This window comes from Saccopteryx leptura, chromosome 4 (assembly GCF_036850995.1).
Source record: "Saccopteryx leptura isolate mSacLep1 chromosome 4, mSacLep1_pri_phased_curated, whole genome shotgun sequence".
NCBI classification, from domain to species: domain Eukaryota; kingdom Metazoa; phylum Chordata; class Mammalia; order Chiroptera; family Emballonuridae; genus Saccopteryx; species Saccopteryx leptura.
The window spans coordinates 127027402-127041044 of NC_089506.1; the positions used below are offsets into that span (position 1 = coordinate 127027402).

Below are 13643 nucleotides of genomic sequence, written 5' to 3' on the forward strand. Positions count from 1 at the left end.
CAGGGAAGGCGGAGGCTTGTTTCAGCCTCACTGAGAACTAGGCTGTGTCTCTTGATCCATTTCCTGTACCTAAGGCCACTCACAGCCCTCACCCCTGGGAACAGGTGCCCTGTGTTCTCCTCCCCACCTCCCTTTTTCTGGTTGACCAGCCTCCTCGGGTTTGCCCTGAAGTGTGTGCCGTGAGTTCTGTAGCCTTGGCCTGTCCCCATTGGGGTCAGCCATTGCCTGTCACCCAATTTGGTCCTAAGCATCCTGCAAGAGTATGTGCCTGTGGCCACTGGTTGGGCACATCCAGCCAGAAACTGCAGATCCCTACAGGCCTCAGTCACCAAACTCCTATGTCCCCTTCCCCTCAACTGAAACATTGGTCACGGTCCTGCTGCCCATAACCCAAATGCCCATGCTTCCAGTTGCCTAGGTACATGTCCCTCACCTGTCATCTTCCCCTAGCCCAATATACCTTGGGATCCAGTGCACCAGATGGATTTACATGCTAATGAGACAGGGATAGACTGTCTAAAGCTCTCACACTGGAGCTTATCCATCTAAAACACCTGACTTAGAACTGACCGTCCCATTGAACAGCCACAGATCAAGTTACAGGAGCTGCTGCATTTCTGGCTCCAGGCACTGGGACAGACTGGGGCAGGTTCTTGCCCAGGTTGAGGCAAGGCCTGCAGAGGTCAGCTGGGCCCTAGGCCCCGCAGAGGGAGAAGCTGGAGGTGGCCGCGGCAGACTCATGGTGCTCTTTCTGGGGGAGTGCAACACTAGGGCCACGTCTGCACTTGCATGAAAAGTACACTTATGTTCAATGGTTTGTTGATGACTGGTCATTGCTTTTCAGGTTCTAGAAGGGTTAAGCTCTGTCACCCACATTTCTCCCAAGGATATGAGCTTTGCGGAGTCCAGGCGGGATGCCTTGAAGGCAATTGCCAGGTGAGTCAGCAGCTCCTCCTCCCCAGTCACTCTCAGGTCAGCAACCCTGAGTGCTGTTCATAGCTGGTTTGTTAGGAGCCTGGTCTCAGGTGACAAATCTGCTTAGAGGAAAATGTTATTTTTTATTTTCTAGTTTCTTCTGTTTTCAGAGGATTGTCAAAGAACATTTCCAACTGAGAGGTTTATTAACAATTTGTCTTAATTATACAGAATGGAACAAAATATATGTAATAATTAATATATATTTGCTTGTCTGGTGGTTGTGCAGTGATACAGCATCGATCTGGGATGCTGAGCACCCAGGTTTGAAACCCCGAGGTTGCCAGCTTGAACATGGAGTCACCGGCTTGAGCGTGGGATCATTGACATGATCCCATGGTTACTGGCTTGAGCAAGGGGTCACTGGCTCGACTGGAGCCTCCTGGTCAAGCCACGTATGAGAAGCAATCAATGAACAACTAAAATGCTGCAAATACAAGTAGATGTTTCTCATCTCTCTCCCTTCCTGTCTGCCTGTCTGTCTTTTATCTCACGAAAAAACCCCAACAAATCATTAATACAAGAATAAACTTTCCAGTATCCACAGCTGTAAACCTACTTTTGCCACACCCTGTAAGGAACATTAAATTCGTAGTGTGATCACTTCTTCACTTTAGGAAACTAGACCACTTCAAAGATTGGCAACCTTGAGGGAGGAGGAAAGGACGCATGCAGATTGATCTCCAGTCCTTGGTCACAAATGTGCACCCATCTGACGTGCTGTCCTTTCTTCCTACAAGCTCATCAGAGGACCAGCTGTGTGGAGCCCACACATGGTCTTGTGCACTAATGTCACATTGTCCCCTTTCTGCCCAGATGGAGGGTTGTGGAGTCTGGTCACAACTGACCTCACTCTGCCCCTTTTAAGCTGCGGACACTAGAAAACGTGATTCTGGAGGAGAGCACTCTGTTCTAAGTGTGTCCTGTGAGGAGGGTCACGTCAGGCCAGGCAGAAAGGCTGGACGAGACGCACAGACGGGCTATCTCATGCTTCTGATTCCAGGGTCTGCCAGACTGTCGGTGCGAGAGCAGAAGGGTCCCCAGATGAGGTCGTGTGCAGGGAGAATGCTTCCCAGGTGTACTGTACGCTGCTGGACTGTCTGAGCGACTACACCACTGACAGCCGTGGGGACGTGGGCGCGTGGTAAGGCAGCCTGCCTTTAGGTGTTCCAGATTGTTCCAGACTTCTCACAGGTCAAGACAGAAGGATGGTGGGTCTTCATTGGTACAGTATTTCAGCTACTGCTATGGCTGCCCTCAGAGCAAAAAATAGGGAGGAATCCATTCAGGGTCACACACACTCCTCCGAGGTTCTCCCACTCCAGTGTCCTGTCAGCCCCAGAGGCCCAGGCATGCTGACTGTGCTGGTGATGGGGACAACCTCGTCCTGGTGTAGAGTCTGTGCATTGTTAATTCCAGGAGCAGGTCTGAGTTCTGTGGTGTTTGGTCCTTTTTCAGAGATTCCCATTCTCTGTAGAAAGTCTTTTATTATTTTTTCTACCTTTTTCTCTTTTTTCTTCCAACATGTTTCTAATGGTTTATTTTAAAGATTCTACCCATTTATTCTAATATTTGTCGCGTGTGGGTCTATTTCTGTTGTGGGTCTATTTCTCTTACTACTTTAGCGTTTGTTTTTTGTGTTTTTTTTTTTTTACATTTCATTTTTAACTAAGAAACCATAAGTTCATAATTGTAGAGGCTTTGATCTGTGTAATTTCCTTTGAGCAAGTGTTAGGTTTCCTTATGTCAGGCTTGTGTTGTGTAGTCAGGTCACCGACTGCCCTCAGGGCTGGGGTTTTGCTGGCCCTTAACTCGGGTGCAAACCCCAAGGTGTGCCTGTGCCCACAGCCCTGACTGAGGGGCCTCAGACTCCAGGTTCTTCTTTCTGCACATGAGTCCTCCCAGCTGCTGGCTTCCAGGATTTGGGGCTCTCACCTTGTGCTTGACCAGTTAGGAGTCTGCCAGGGCCTGAGTGGTGTGTGCAGGTTTGGGACCCCAGTGTTCTTCCCCCAGCCTTTCCTTGTGAGTGATTTGTTCACAGAGACGGGAGTCCACAAAGGAGCACTCTGTCCTCCCTCCTCCCATGCTCTGCCTCTTCCTGGCGCCTCCAGAGGTCATCTGTCCTGAGCAGCAGCTGGTTGGAGGCCACATCTGGTATCTGAGCCCATCCAACTTGTGTCAGCCTCTAACCTGTGTCCTGTTGCACCTCTGAGCACCCCTGTGCCTGCACTCAACGCCTCACTCACCAGTCCTCCCACGGGCGTAGGTGTATGTTCGTGTCACCACTCATTGATCCTAGCAGCACAGGCCATCTCCCTGATGTGTGGCACCCTCCCTGGTGGGAGGGTGGGTGCCCCAGGCCTGTGGGAACTGCTGGCCCTGAAGAAACCAGGCCATTGTGTCTGTGATCCCTGTTTCCCACCCGTGGGTTGAATGTATGTTATCCCAGTTTTAAAACACTGCTTTCACTCTGGAGTTTGGCCATCCATTGTGGGCTCAGCTTTTCAAATTGTGTAAGTTTGTTTCCTTTCATGGGAGCTGCTGTGGACAAGTTTCTTCAGAGGAGACAAGAGTCCTTCTGATCTGGAAGACCCTTAGGTAGCAGAAACACGAGCCGCTCTGTGTACCTCTACCCCCGGAAAAGCTAGAAAGCCCTCAAAGTTTTCTGCTGGGAAAAAGAAGCTGTGTAGAGTTGGGTGTGTTTTGCATTTAAAAGTTAAGAAAATTGATGCTGTTCTTGTGTGAGCACTCGTGATAGTTCGCTTGGACCAGGTTGTCTGAGGAACATACTGTGTTGGGCCCGTCATGGGAGAAAGCTTCCCTAGAGGAAGGGCAGTCAGCTGCCTATGCTGTTTTGTAGATGCTTCCCCTGACATGTGGAGTTCAGTCTCTGAAACTCACCCTGGCTGAAGGCATCAGAGTCCCCCTGGCCATGTGTGGCTGATGGTCACCTCAAACTGGCAAGTGATCTCTTCATCCCTTCTTTGTCCCTACAGGGTTCGTGAGGCCGCCATGACCAGTCTGATGGACCTGACGCTTCTCCTGGGGAGGGACCAACCAGAGCTGATCGAGGCTCCCATGTGAATGTTCTCCCTGCCCCGATCTGTGCCTGGAGAGTCTGTTCTCTGTTTGTCTCCTGACCCCACGGCTCATGCCCAGGCCTCCCCCTTCATTGAGGCTCAGGCCTGTTGGAGGACAGCCATTCTGGGCGAGGCTGAGTCAGGGTCCACTTCTCAGCTTTGGGCCCTTGTACCTTAGTGCCTGCTCCAGCTGGGAGCCTGGCTGTCCCCTCTACTTTCAGTTCCCAGGACATGGGGCTGCCCCTGGGCACCTCACTTGTGGAGTCTTCATGCCCTTCTGCTGAGCTGCTGTGTCTATGGTGGTCCTGTTTCCTGAGCCCTTCCCTCCACTCACCCCATGCTTCCCTGTGTCCCACTTCTCGTCCTTTTGTGCCTCCTCAGCCTGTGCTGCATCACCACCTACTGGAGCCCTGTGTGTCTTCATTACTTCTATCCAAGACCTTGTATTTAGGCTTTAGGCTTTGGGGTATCAGATCAGCTGTAGTGGGACCCTGCCCTGTCGTCGCCTTCATTTGGGAGCTGTGCTAACACTGGGCTCTTGGTTTGCAGCTGCCAGCGGGTCATGTGCTGCCTGGCCCAGCAGGCAAGTGAGAAGATCGACCACTTCCGCGCGCACGCCGCCCATGTGTTCATGACACTGTTACACTCTGCCGTCCCTAATGTACCCCATCGGGAAGAACTAGAAAAGCTCTTTCCCAGGTACTGAGGGACCGGGTGCCCCATTCCTGGTGGGGTGGCAGGCCCCTCCAGCTTGTGACTCTCTTGCAGGTCTGACGTGGTCTCTGTCAACTGGACTGCACCATCCCAGGCCTTCCCTTGCATCACCCAGCTGCTGGGGCTGCCCACCTACCGATACCATGTGCTGCTGGGGCTGGCAGTGTCTGTGGGTGGCCTCACGGAGTCCACGGTGAGGACATGTATGGCCTGCCCTCTTCTCAGAAAAGTGACTTTGGGTGGGCGTCTGTCCTGGAGCTGGGGTGGCACTTTCCTGAGCAGGAGCCAGGGGCTGGGCTATGTGCTCCAGGTGCTGTGCTCTTCCTCTTCCTGTGGGGTGTTCACCTGGGGAAGCCAGGCCATCTGTGCAGCTCCTTCCCCTGGCCTTGTGCTCCTAGGGAAGGGTCCCCAGGGCTGCTTAGAGAGCCATCACCTCTGATGAGGGGTACTCGGGGATTAGGCCTGTTGCTGTGAACTCCTGTCTGTGCTGCTGACCCTGAGGTCTTGTTCCGCTGTCACGAGGTGCACGGCATGCGCATCCTGTGCTGGCCACATGTGATGCCAGGTGCCCACTGCTGCTGGTTTCCTTTTCTTCTGTGCGCTGTCTTTTGGAGAAGTCTCTTTTAATTTTCCGTTGTCATGTCTTTGCTGGCTCGGTGTTCGTATGCTCCCTGACCTTTAAAGGTGTCAGTTTGACTGCAGAGCCCCTGCTACCCCAGTGCCCATCCCTATGCTTCCTCTGGCGCAGCTACGGAGGCTGCTGTCCCCTCTGCGTGGTTTGTGCCAGCCTGTGGTTCTATTGCGATAGGTCCTGTGGGAATTCATTGTTTTCTGAGTTGGTGGGTTCAGAGTTCTTGGCACTTTGGGGAAAGTCTCAGCCCCGGACCTGCCCTCCCACCCCCCACTGTGCTCCTGTTCTTGCGTTCTGTCCATGTCCATCCTCTGCTGTTCACTAATCTCCTCCAGGTTCTACACTTCTCTTTCGCATTCTGAAGGCTGCTGTTTCTCTCTCCCTGTGACATTTTGGTTTCAATGATTACTGGTTTTTTATTACCAATTATTCACTTTGTTAAATCTGTTTCTCATGCTTTTTCATCATAGGCTCATTTTCATAATTGCAATTTTCTTTATAAGTCAATTTGTAGCATTCTTCTCTGTTCTGTGTCTTTTAAGCACAGAGCCGGCAGCCTGGGGCAGGTCGAGATCTGCTTTCTACTTCTGCTAACTCACTTGTGTGACCTGCCCTCTCTGTTTGGTAGTCAGAGGGAAGTTGCCTACACGCACCAGCTATGGGCAGCCTCCAGACTGCTGGGCACACTGCCGGGCTGGGTGAGCTGCAGTCTGCTCTCAGCACTTCTCTTCCCTGTCAGCTGGTAACTGCTAGCATCCAGCATCAGGGACACCCTGGTTGTCTGATGTTACTGTCTCACTACCTCCACTGCTTGCTGTGCAAGGGGTCACGCCCTCTCCCCTTTTCTGTCTGCCAGGCCCCGCTCCCACATTGGGTGTGGTGCCTATGAGGAGGGTCTCTGAGCCTAGCAGTGCCTCAGGGGTCTGTGGTATGAGTTTGGAGTGAGAAGGTTTCAGAGTGTCTGGCCACTCATGATGCCAGGCTCTGGTATCCTGACCTGTTTCTGCTGTAGACCCTTGACCATCTCCACTGTGGACAACTTAGGGGTTGTTCTGGGCACTGAGTTATAGCATGTGAGGGTTAGTCTGTGCTGCCACCTCGAGGGAAGCATTTCTAGTTCAGGCATGTGCCCCGTGGCTCTGCTATCACTCTAGTCTCACCAGCATTGATCTTCGCCCTCTGTACCTCAGTCTCCTCTGATCCTGAACACGTTGAGTCTGTTGCTGCGGCCACCCCAGGGGCAGGCGGGGGACAAGGAGGTGGGCAGTCTCATGTGGTACAGGAACATGCCCCTGTGTTTCAGGTCAGGTACTCTACACAGAGTCTGTTCGCTCACATGAAAGGGATTCAGAACGACCCACAGGCCCTGGAGGGCTTCAGTGGGACCCTGCTGCAGGTCTTTGAGGATAACCTTCTGAACTACAGGTAAGTGGTGGTACTATTTCTCAGACCCCCTGGGTTTTAAGGGTGGGGTGGGGCAGGCATAGGTGAGGGACATGAACATAGCCAGCCAGGTCATTTCTGTGCCACCCTGTCACCTCTCTGGGGCCCCTTGCAACCTGCACTTTGGGCCATTGGGATTAGGGTTTTTGTACATGTTGCAAATAAAGATGACAATACAATGTGCCTATGGTGCTTTCTAGGTCATGTTTCCCAGCCCACGTGGTAAAATACCGCACATGAACGTGACATCTGAGCAGCAGCGAGCTTGGTCAGCCAGGACTGTGCTGTCATTGTGAGAAATAGGACCTTTTCGCTAAACATTTTACTCCAGTGTTTTGCTAACTGCTTTCCCACAAAGGCAGAGTGTAGACTCTGCGGGCCCTGAGCTCAGCCCTCCAAGAGGGTTGTTGCTGGACTTCGTTCTCAATGTTCCTGGGGCAGCTGGGCCCCTGTCAGAGCAGTGTGGTTGAAAGTCTCCCTGGATCCTCAGCAGCCCATCTTGCTCATCTGTCCTGTCTGTGGGAAGCACGGACGCAGCTCGTAGCAGGAGCTCTGATGAAGTGGATATAGAACAGGGAGTATTTTTTCTTTTCTTTTATTTTTTTTAAGCAAGAAGAAGGGAGATAGAGTCCCGCATGTGCCCCAACCAGAATCCACTTGGTAACCTCGTCTTGGGCTGATGCTTGAAACAACCAAGCTCTTTTTAGTGCCTGAGGCTGATGCTCAGACCAATCAAGCCACTGGCTGCAGGAGGGTAGGAGGTGGAGAGAAGCAGATGGTTGCTTCTCCTGTGTGCCCTGACTGGGGATCAAACCTAGGACATTCATATGCTGGACTTATGCTCTATCCACTGAGCCAGGTGGCCAGGGCCAGTGTTTTGTGGGGTTTTTTAAGATTTTATTTATTGGTTTTAGAGTAGAGAGATAAGTGGGGGGTGGGGACGGAATGGGAATCATCAACTGACAGCAGTTGCTTCTTGATTGTGTCTTGGCCAAGCAAACCTGAGGTTTTGAACCAGTGACCTCAGCAATCCCAGTCAACGCTTCCTCCACTGCGCTACCACAGGTCAGGCAAAAACATGCAGTTTGGACTCATGTCACCATTTACAAAACTATCACCATGGTCAAGACACAGCACCCACATACTAGGTGCTTCCTAACCCTCTACTTTCCACCTCCCTCGCTAGAAGGCAACAACTGATGCCTTCTGTCACCATAGTGTAGTTAGCGTTTTCCAGAATTTTAAGTGGATTCATGCAGTATGCACCCTCTGTATGTCTGGCTTCTTGGGTCCAGCACAGTTATTTAGTCACCCTTTATAGTGCTGACTTTTGTCCTTTTGGGTGGTTACACTCAGTCTCTCTTTTCACCTGGGACAGGCATTTGGGTCATTTCCATTTGAGGCCGTTACAAGGGGACACTGCGATGAACATTCACGAACAAGTCTTGTGGACGTCTCTCTCATTTTCTTCTGGATAAGGGCCCAGGGCCGGACTGGCTGGGTCATGTGGTTGGCGAGTATTAAACTTCTTAAAAAACTGCCAACTGTTGTCCAGAGTGATTGTGCCGCTTAGATTCCTGCAGATACCATCTGCACATTACCAGTGCTCCTATTGTCACCCAGAGTGCAGCACCCCGCGGTCTGTACTCTCCCTGTAGCTGTCCTGACCGCTGTGGTGACGCGTCCTGGCTTCAGCACACGCTTCCCTCCTGGCAGAGATGTGGAGACCTTCTCGGAGTTTGTCAGCCATCTAGAGTGACGTGCCTGCTCAGATCTTTTGCCTGTTTTTTTTCTCTTGTGAGTTTTGGGTTTTCTCTTAGGTCCTGGACCAGTGTCTGCCAGATGTATGGCTGCAGCTTGTCATTCTCTCTCAGCAGTCTCCCACAGCAAGGGCTTCATGTTCTGATAAACTCAGTTTATCCGTTTGTTCTTTCAGGATTGTGTTTCTCATGTCACATCTAGGAAATCTTTGCCTGACTCAAGGGTGCAAAGGTTTTCTCTCATGTTTTCTTGTGGAAGTTTTATAGTTTTAGGCGTTATGTTCTGACTTGAAGTCTGTCTGGGGTGAGTTCTGTGTGATGCGGGGCAGTCCCTGCCCACACGTTGGGTGTCAGGTGTTCCTGCACGAGGTGTTGGAGGCAATCAAGTCACTGCTTGGTTCTTGCGCTTTCAGTGGAAACTGGATATAGGAGCTCGCTAGGACCCTCTGTTCCTGACCACTTGACTCACCTTTACAACCTGAACGTTACCATAACATTTGAAGTTGAGCAGTGTTAGCCCTCCTGTCTTATCTTACCATGGTGGTGGGGTTTCTCTCTCTTTTGCGTTTCTATATGAAGCTCAGAAAGGGCTTCCCATTTTTGACAAAACACCCTGCCAATGATTTGACTGGGCCCTTGCAGGATGCTGGAATCGTCACAGTGGAGATTCCTGCTGTCCACATGCCTTTGCTTCCTCCCATGTTTTGGCACCTGGGGTCTCACAGCATGCCCTCTTTCCTCAGGGTGTCTGTGCCGCTGCTCAAGATGCTGGACCAGATGCTGGCCAACGGGTGCTTTGACATCTTCACCACGGAGGAAGAGTGAGTGTTCATTTTCTTCCCTCGCCTGTGTCACCTTCCTGCTTAAGCCTTGTAGTTCATTCACCTGTTAAAAAAAACAGTGATTGGGTCCAGGGATCAGAATTCTAGGGATAATTTTTCCATGTGTTCAGGATTAGTTTTTACATGCCCCATAAATGCCCCAATATGAGGCTGGCATTAGATGGCTGGCGGAAGGAGCAGGTGATAGGGGCCTGTGCTTGTTGCAGTGGACAGAGCGGGAGGCTGGCTGGCTGGGCACAGGACTAGGTCCAGGGCGTCTCCCACCTCTGCTGTGCTAGGGTTCCTCCACTGCCCGACCACAGGGACCTGTTGCAGCCACTTACTAAGTCCGCCCCTTGTCTGTGAGCTCTGCATTCCTGGGTTGTCAGGGGCCACAGTTTCTTGCTGCTTTGCTGATGATCCCACTGGATCTCAGACCTTGTGGGTTTGGCTCCTGGGGCTGGATCCTCTTGTGTCCTATGGATTTGAACTTCCTGTTGGAGGTGTTTCAGTGACTTAGAAACAGCTTTGAAAGTGTCAGGTGGCTCCTGAACAGCGTTGATTTTCTTCTACTTTTGAGGTCTGATCACTACATTGTGTCCTGTCTGGTGGTGGCAGTATATAGATAGTGTCCTGTCATCATCTGAGTGGTCCTTGCTCCAGCGTGGTCAGGACGTTGCACTCAAGTGCTGAGTAGACTCAGGCAAATCCTTAAGGGTCCTGGGAAGCCCCCTCCACTCTGGCACTCATCCTTGTACATGGCTCAGGGTGGATGGGTCCTCTCCATGTCTGTGTGAGCAGTTACAGGCTCACCTCCTTCCCACACCTCTGTGCACCCTGTCCTTTGCAAACTGCTATCCCATAAATTTTGTTTGGTTTTTAGTTGTTTCAGGTCTGGGGTGGGGGCATCTGGTCCGTTTCTCGATGACTGCTGGGACTCTCAAATGGTCTCTTTTTTGAGAGCAGCTCCCGCATTCACAGAATTGCCAAGCTGATAGCATCCTTGCTAAGTATTTTGCTTAAGATCTTAACATATTTTTCTGGTTTTCATAAAATAGTAAGAGAAAGCACCTGTTATAAATGTAGCTCTTTAATTTTCTATAGTTTTGTCTATTTTTGCTTTATGTATTTTAAGGTCTTATACAGAATTTTGGTACATACAAATTTAGGATTAAGTCTTAATATTAGATGACCCTTTTCATTTGGGTGACATTGTTTGGTCCTGTATTATCAATGTGGCTGTCCAGCTTCTTTCAACTTTGAACTGTATACTTTTTCCCGTTCTTTCACTTCACTTGCAGTATTTTCACATTTGCTTTTGGTATGTCTCGTGTGTGTGTGTGTGTGTGTGTGTGTGTGTGTGTGTGTGTGTGTATGTATGTGTATGTGTATGTGACAGAGACAGAGATAGAGAAGGACAGATAGAGACAGACAGGAAGGGAGAGAGATGAGAAGCATCAATTCTTTGTTGCAATACCTTAGTTGTTCATCAGTTGCTTTCTCATATGTGCCTTGATGGTGGGGAGGCCTATAGCAGAGCAAGTGACCCCTTGCTCAAGCCAGTGACCACGGGGTCATGTCTGTGATCCCATCCCTCAAGCCAGTGACCTTGGGGTTTTGAACCTGGGTCCTCTGCGTCCAATCCGTCACTCTATCCACTGAACGACCGCCTGGTCAGGCTGTTTTTGGTATGTCTCTTATTAGCAGTAGATAGTTTTGTAAAAATTCAGTCTGTCTTCACTGGATTATTTAATCTTATCACTTGTTCTTAAGTCTGTATCTTAGGGTGTTTCCACATTTCCCTTCCTCCCCTTTTAAAAAAAATTGATTAGGCCCTGGCCGGTTGGCTTAGCGGTAGAGCGTTGGCCTGGCGTGCAGGAGTCCCGGGTTCAATTCCCGGCCAGGGCACACAGGAGAAGCACCCATCTGCTTCTCCACCCCTCCCCCTCTCCTTCCTCTCTGTCTCTCTCTTCCCCTCCTGCAGCAGAGGCTCCACTGGAGCGAAGTTGGCCCGGGCACTGAGGATGGCTCTGTGGCCTCTGCCTCAGGTGCTAGAATGGCTCTGGATGCAACAGAGCGACGCCCCAGAGGGGCAGAGCATCGCCCCCTGGTGGGCATGCCAGGTGGATCCTGGTCGGGCGCATGCGGGAGTCTGTCTGACTGCCTCCCCGTTTCCAGCTTCAGAAAAATGAAAAAAAAAATTTTTTTTTGATTAATAATATAACTGTCCTCTTTCCATTTTTCTTTCACATTTATTTGGGATATATTACTCTTTTGTATTTTCTTCATGGTCACCCTATCAAAGTTAATTTTCAGTATGTTCCCTCTTCTTGGACAATTCCAAGTACTTAGAACAGGGGTCCCCAAACTTTTTACACAGGGGGCCAGTTCACTGTCCCTCAGACCATTGGAGGGCTGGACTATAAAATAACTATGAACAAATCCCTGCACATATCTTATTTTAAAGTAAACCAAAATGGGAACAAATACAATATTTAAAATAAAGAACAAGTAAATTTAAATCAACAAACTGACCAATGGGAACTATGGGCCTGTTTTTGGCTAATGAACTGGTCAATGTCCGGTTCCATATTTGTCACTGCTAGAGGTGCCCCTTCCGGAAGTGCGGTGGGACAGGATAAATGGCCTCACGGGGCCGCATGCGGCCATAGTTTGGGGACCCCTGACTTAGAACATGTTAGGTCCATTTACATTTTTTGCTGTTCTGTGTGTTGTTTATTATTCACAGCATTACTGCTTTCTTTGTCCTTCATTGCTCCTGGCATCTCTCTGGAGTCATGTTGTCTGCCTGAAAGAAATGTTTAACTCATGTTCTTTTCAACTAATTCCCAACCCTCCTCATTCTGGCTCCTCTGACCAGGGAGTAGAATGAGAAATAACTAACTTGTTTACCAATCTCCCAGCTCCCCTTTGTCTGGTTATCGGGGGTTTATTCACCAACCATTCTTCAACCCCCTTACCTGGTTAATGATATCCTCATCTCTCCCTTTCACCTTGGCGTGGCCATTTAAACTAGCCAGTCGAGAGAAAATAAGATTGTACAGTCAATGTTGTACTTTAATCTGCGAATTACATAGAGACACAAAGATGGGATAGAGAAGAAATTTTAGGAGATTTATTAATAAGCCATCTACATATGACTTACACGGGGTATATATAGCTAACCCAAATCATGCAGCCTTGATTATAGTCCTGAGGTTGGTTGTATAGACATGATCACATCCTGGTTGGGGGGGAAAGGAGGGGGAGCATGATACAAAAGTCATTTACTAGCAGGGTTAAAGAAATGAAACCTAAGATTCCTGACTATTTGATATATAAAAAAAGGAAAGAGGTGGTTCCTAGAGAGGCCTCAAGGAAAAGGGACGGAGATCATCATCTTCTGTAACTTCTTCCTGCTGAGTAGGGGTGGTGAGGGGTTATAGCCTCTCTAAGGATCACTCTCTGAGGGGTAGAGAGATGCAGTGATGGCTTCTTGTCGGGTAGGGGTGTATTTATAGGGTTCCAGATTTTTCTGTTTTGCAAGGGCAGGTTTTAGGGTTGGTGTGTAAGGTTAGGTAGATTTTTCCAATTTTCTGATTGGTGAAGGTCTGCATGCAGTTCTGTAAGAAACTAGTAAACAAACATAAGAGGCAGGGTTCACAAGTGAGAAAAATAGAGTGAGTGTAATCAAGATACCCAGTTTGTGTGAAACCACTGATCCCATGTTTACGGATTCGCTGGGCTTCAGAGAGAGAGAGAGAGAGAGAGAGAAAGAGAGAGAGAGAGACTGACTAAGACAGGGCAGTGGCCAATCCCCCTGCCCCTAGACCTATTTTATAGAAATTTTTAAAGCGACAAGAAGGGGAATTACCTGTATAGCTCATTTGGTCTTTAGATTGACGGGTAGTGTACTAGGAATTGGAAGAGGCTCATGGGGTGGGATTAGGTTGATAGATTAGGGTACAGGTTTCTGTCTAATTATTAGGGAGACACATATAGGTGTTGGTCCCACACAAGTAGAAAGCCCCTGATTGGGTGGGGCAGGCTGAGAGGTGAATAGAGAATAGAAGGACAAGGGGTCGGTTTTGTTTCTCTGTTTCTGAGCTCCAGATGGTCAGGGTGGAGGAAAGAGTCATCCCAATAAGTGGGGAGAGTAGAGGATTTTAGCTAGGGTGACTAATTAAACATTCTTTGAAAACCAGTTTTCTGACCAAAT

General features: G+C 49.7%; 1 protein-coding gene across 4 annotated transcripts in view; it reads left to right on the plus strand.

The window, feature by feature from the left end:
• TBCD (tubulin folding cofactor D) overlaps positions 1-13643 on the plus strand; it is a 194120-nt gene that overhangs the window by 169823 nt on the left and 10654 nt on the right. For all 4 annotated transcript variants that reach the window (XM_066381665.1, XM_066381668.1, XM_066381666.1 and 1 more), the window contains 7 exons: positions 845-936; positions 1979-2119; positions 3972-4055; positions 4605-4754; positions 4824-4962; positions 6704-6825; positions 9347-9424. In XM_066381665.1, coding sequence (XP_066237762.1) covers positions 845-936; positions 1979-2119; positions 3972-4055; positions 4605-4754; positions 4824-4962; positions 6704-6825; positions 9347-9424 — 806 coding nt within the window. The remainder of the gene's footprint in view (positions 1-844; positions 937-1978; positions 2120-3971; positions 4056-4604; positions 4755-4823; positions 4963-6703; positions 6826-9346; positions 9425-13643) is intronic.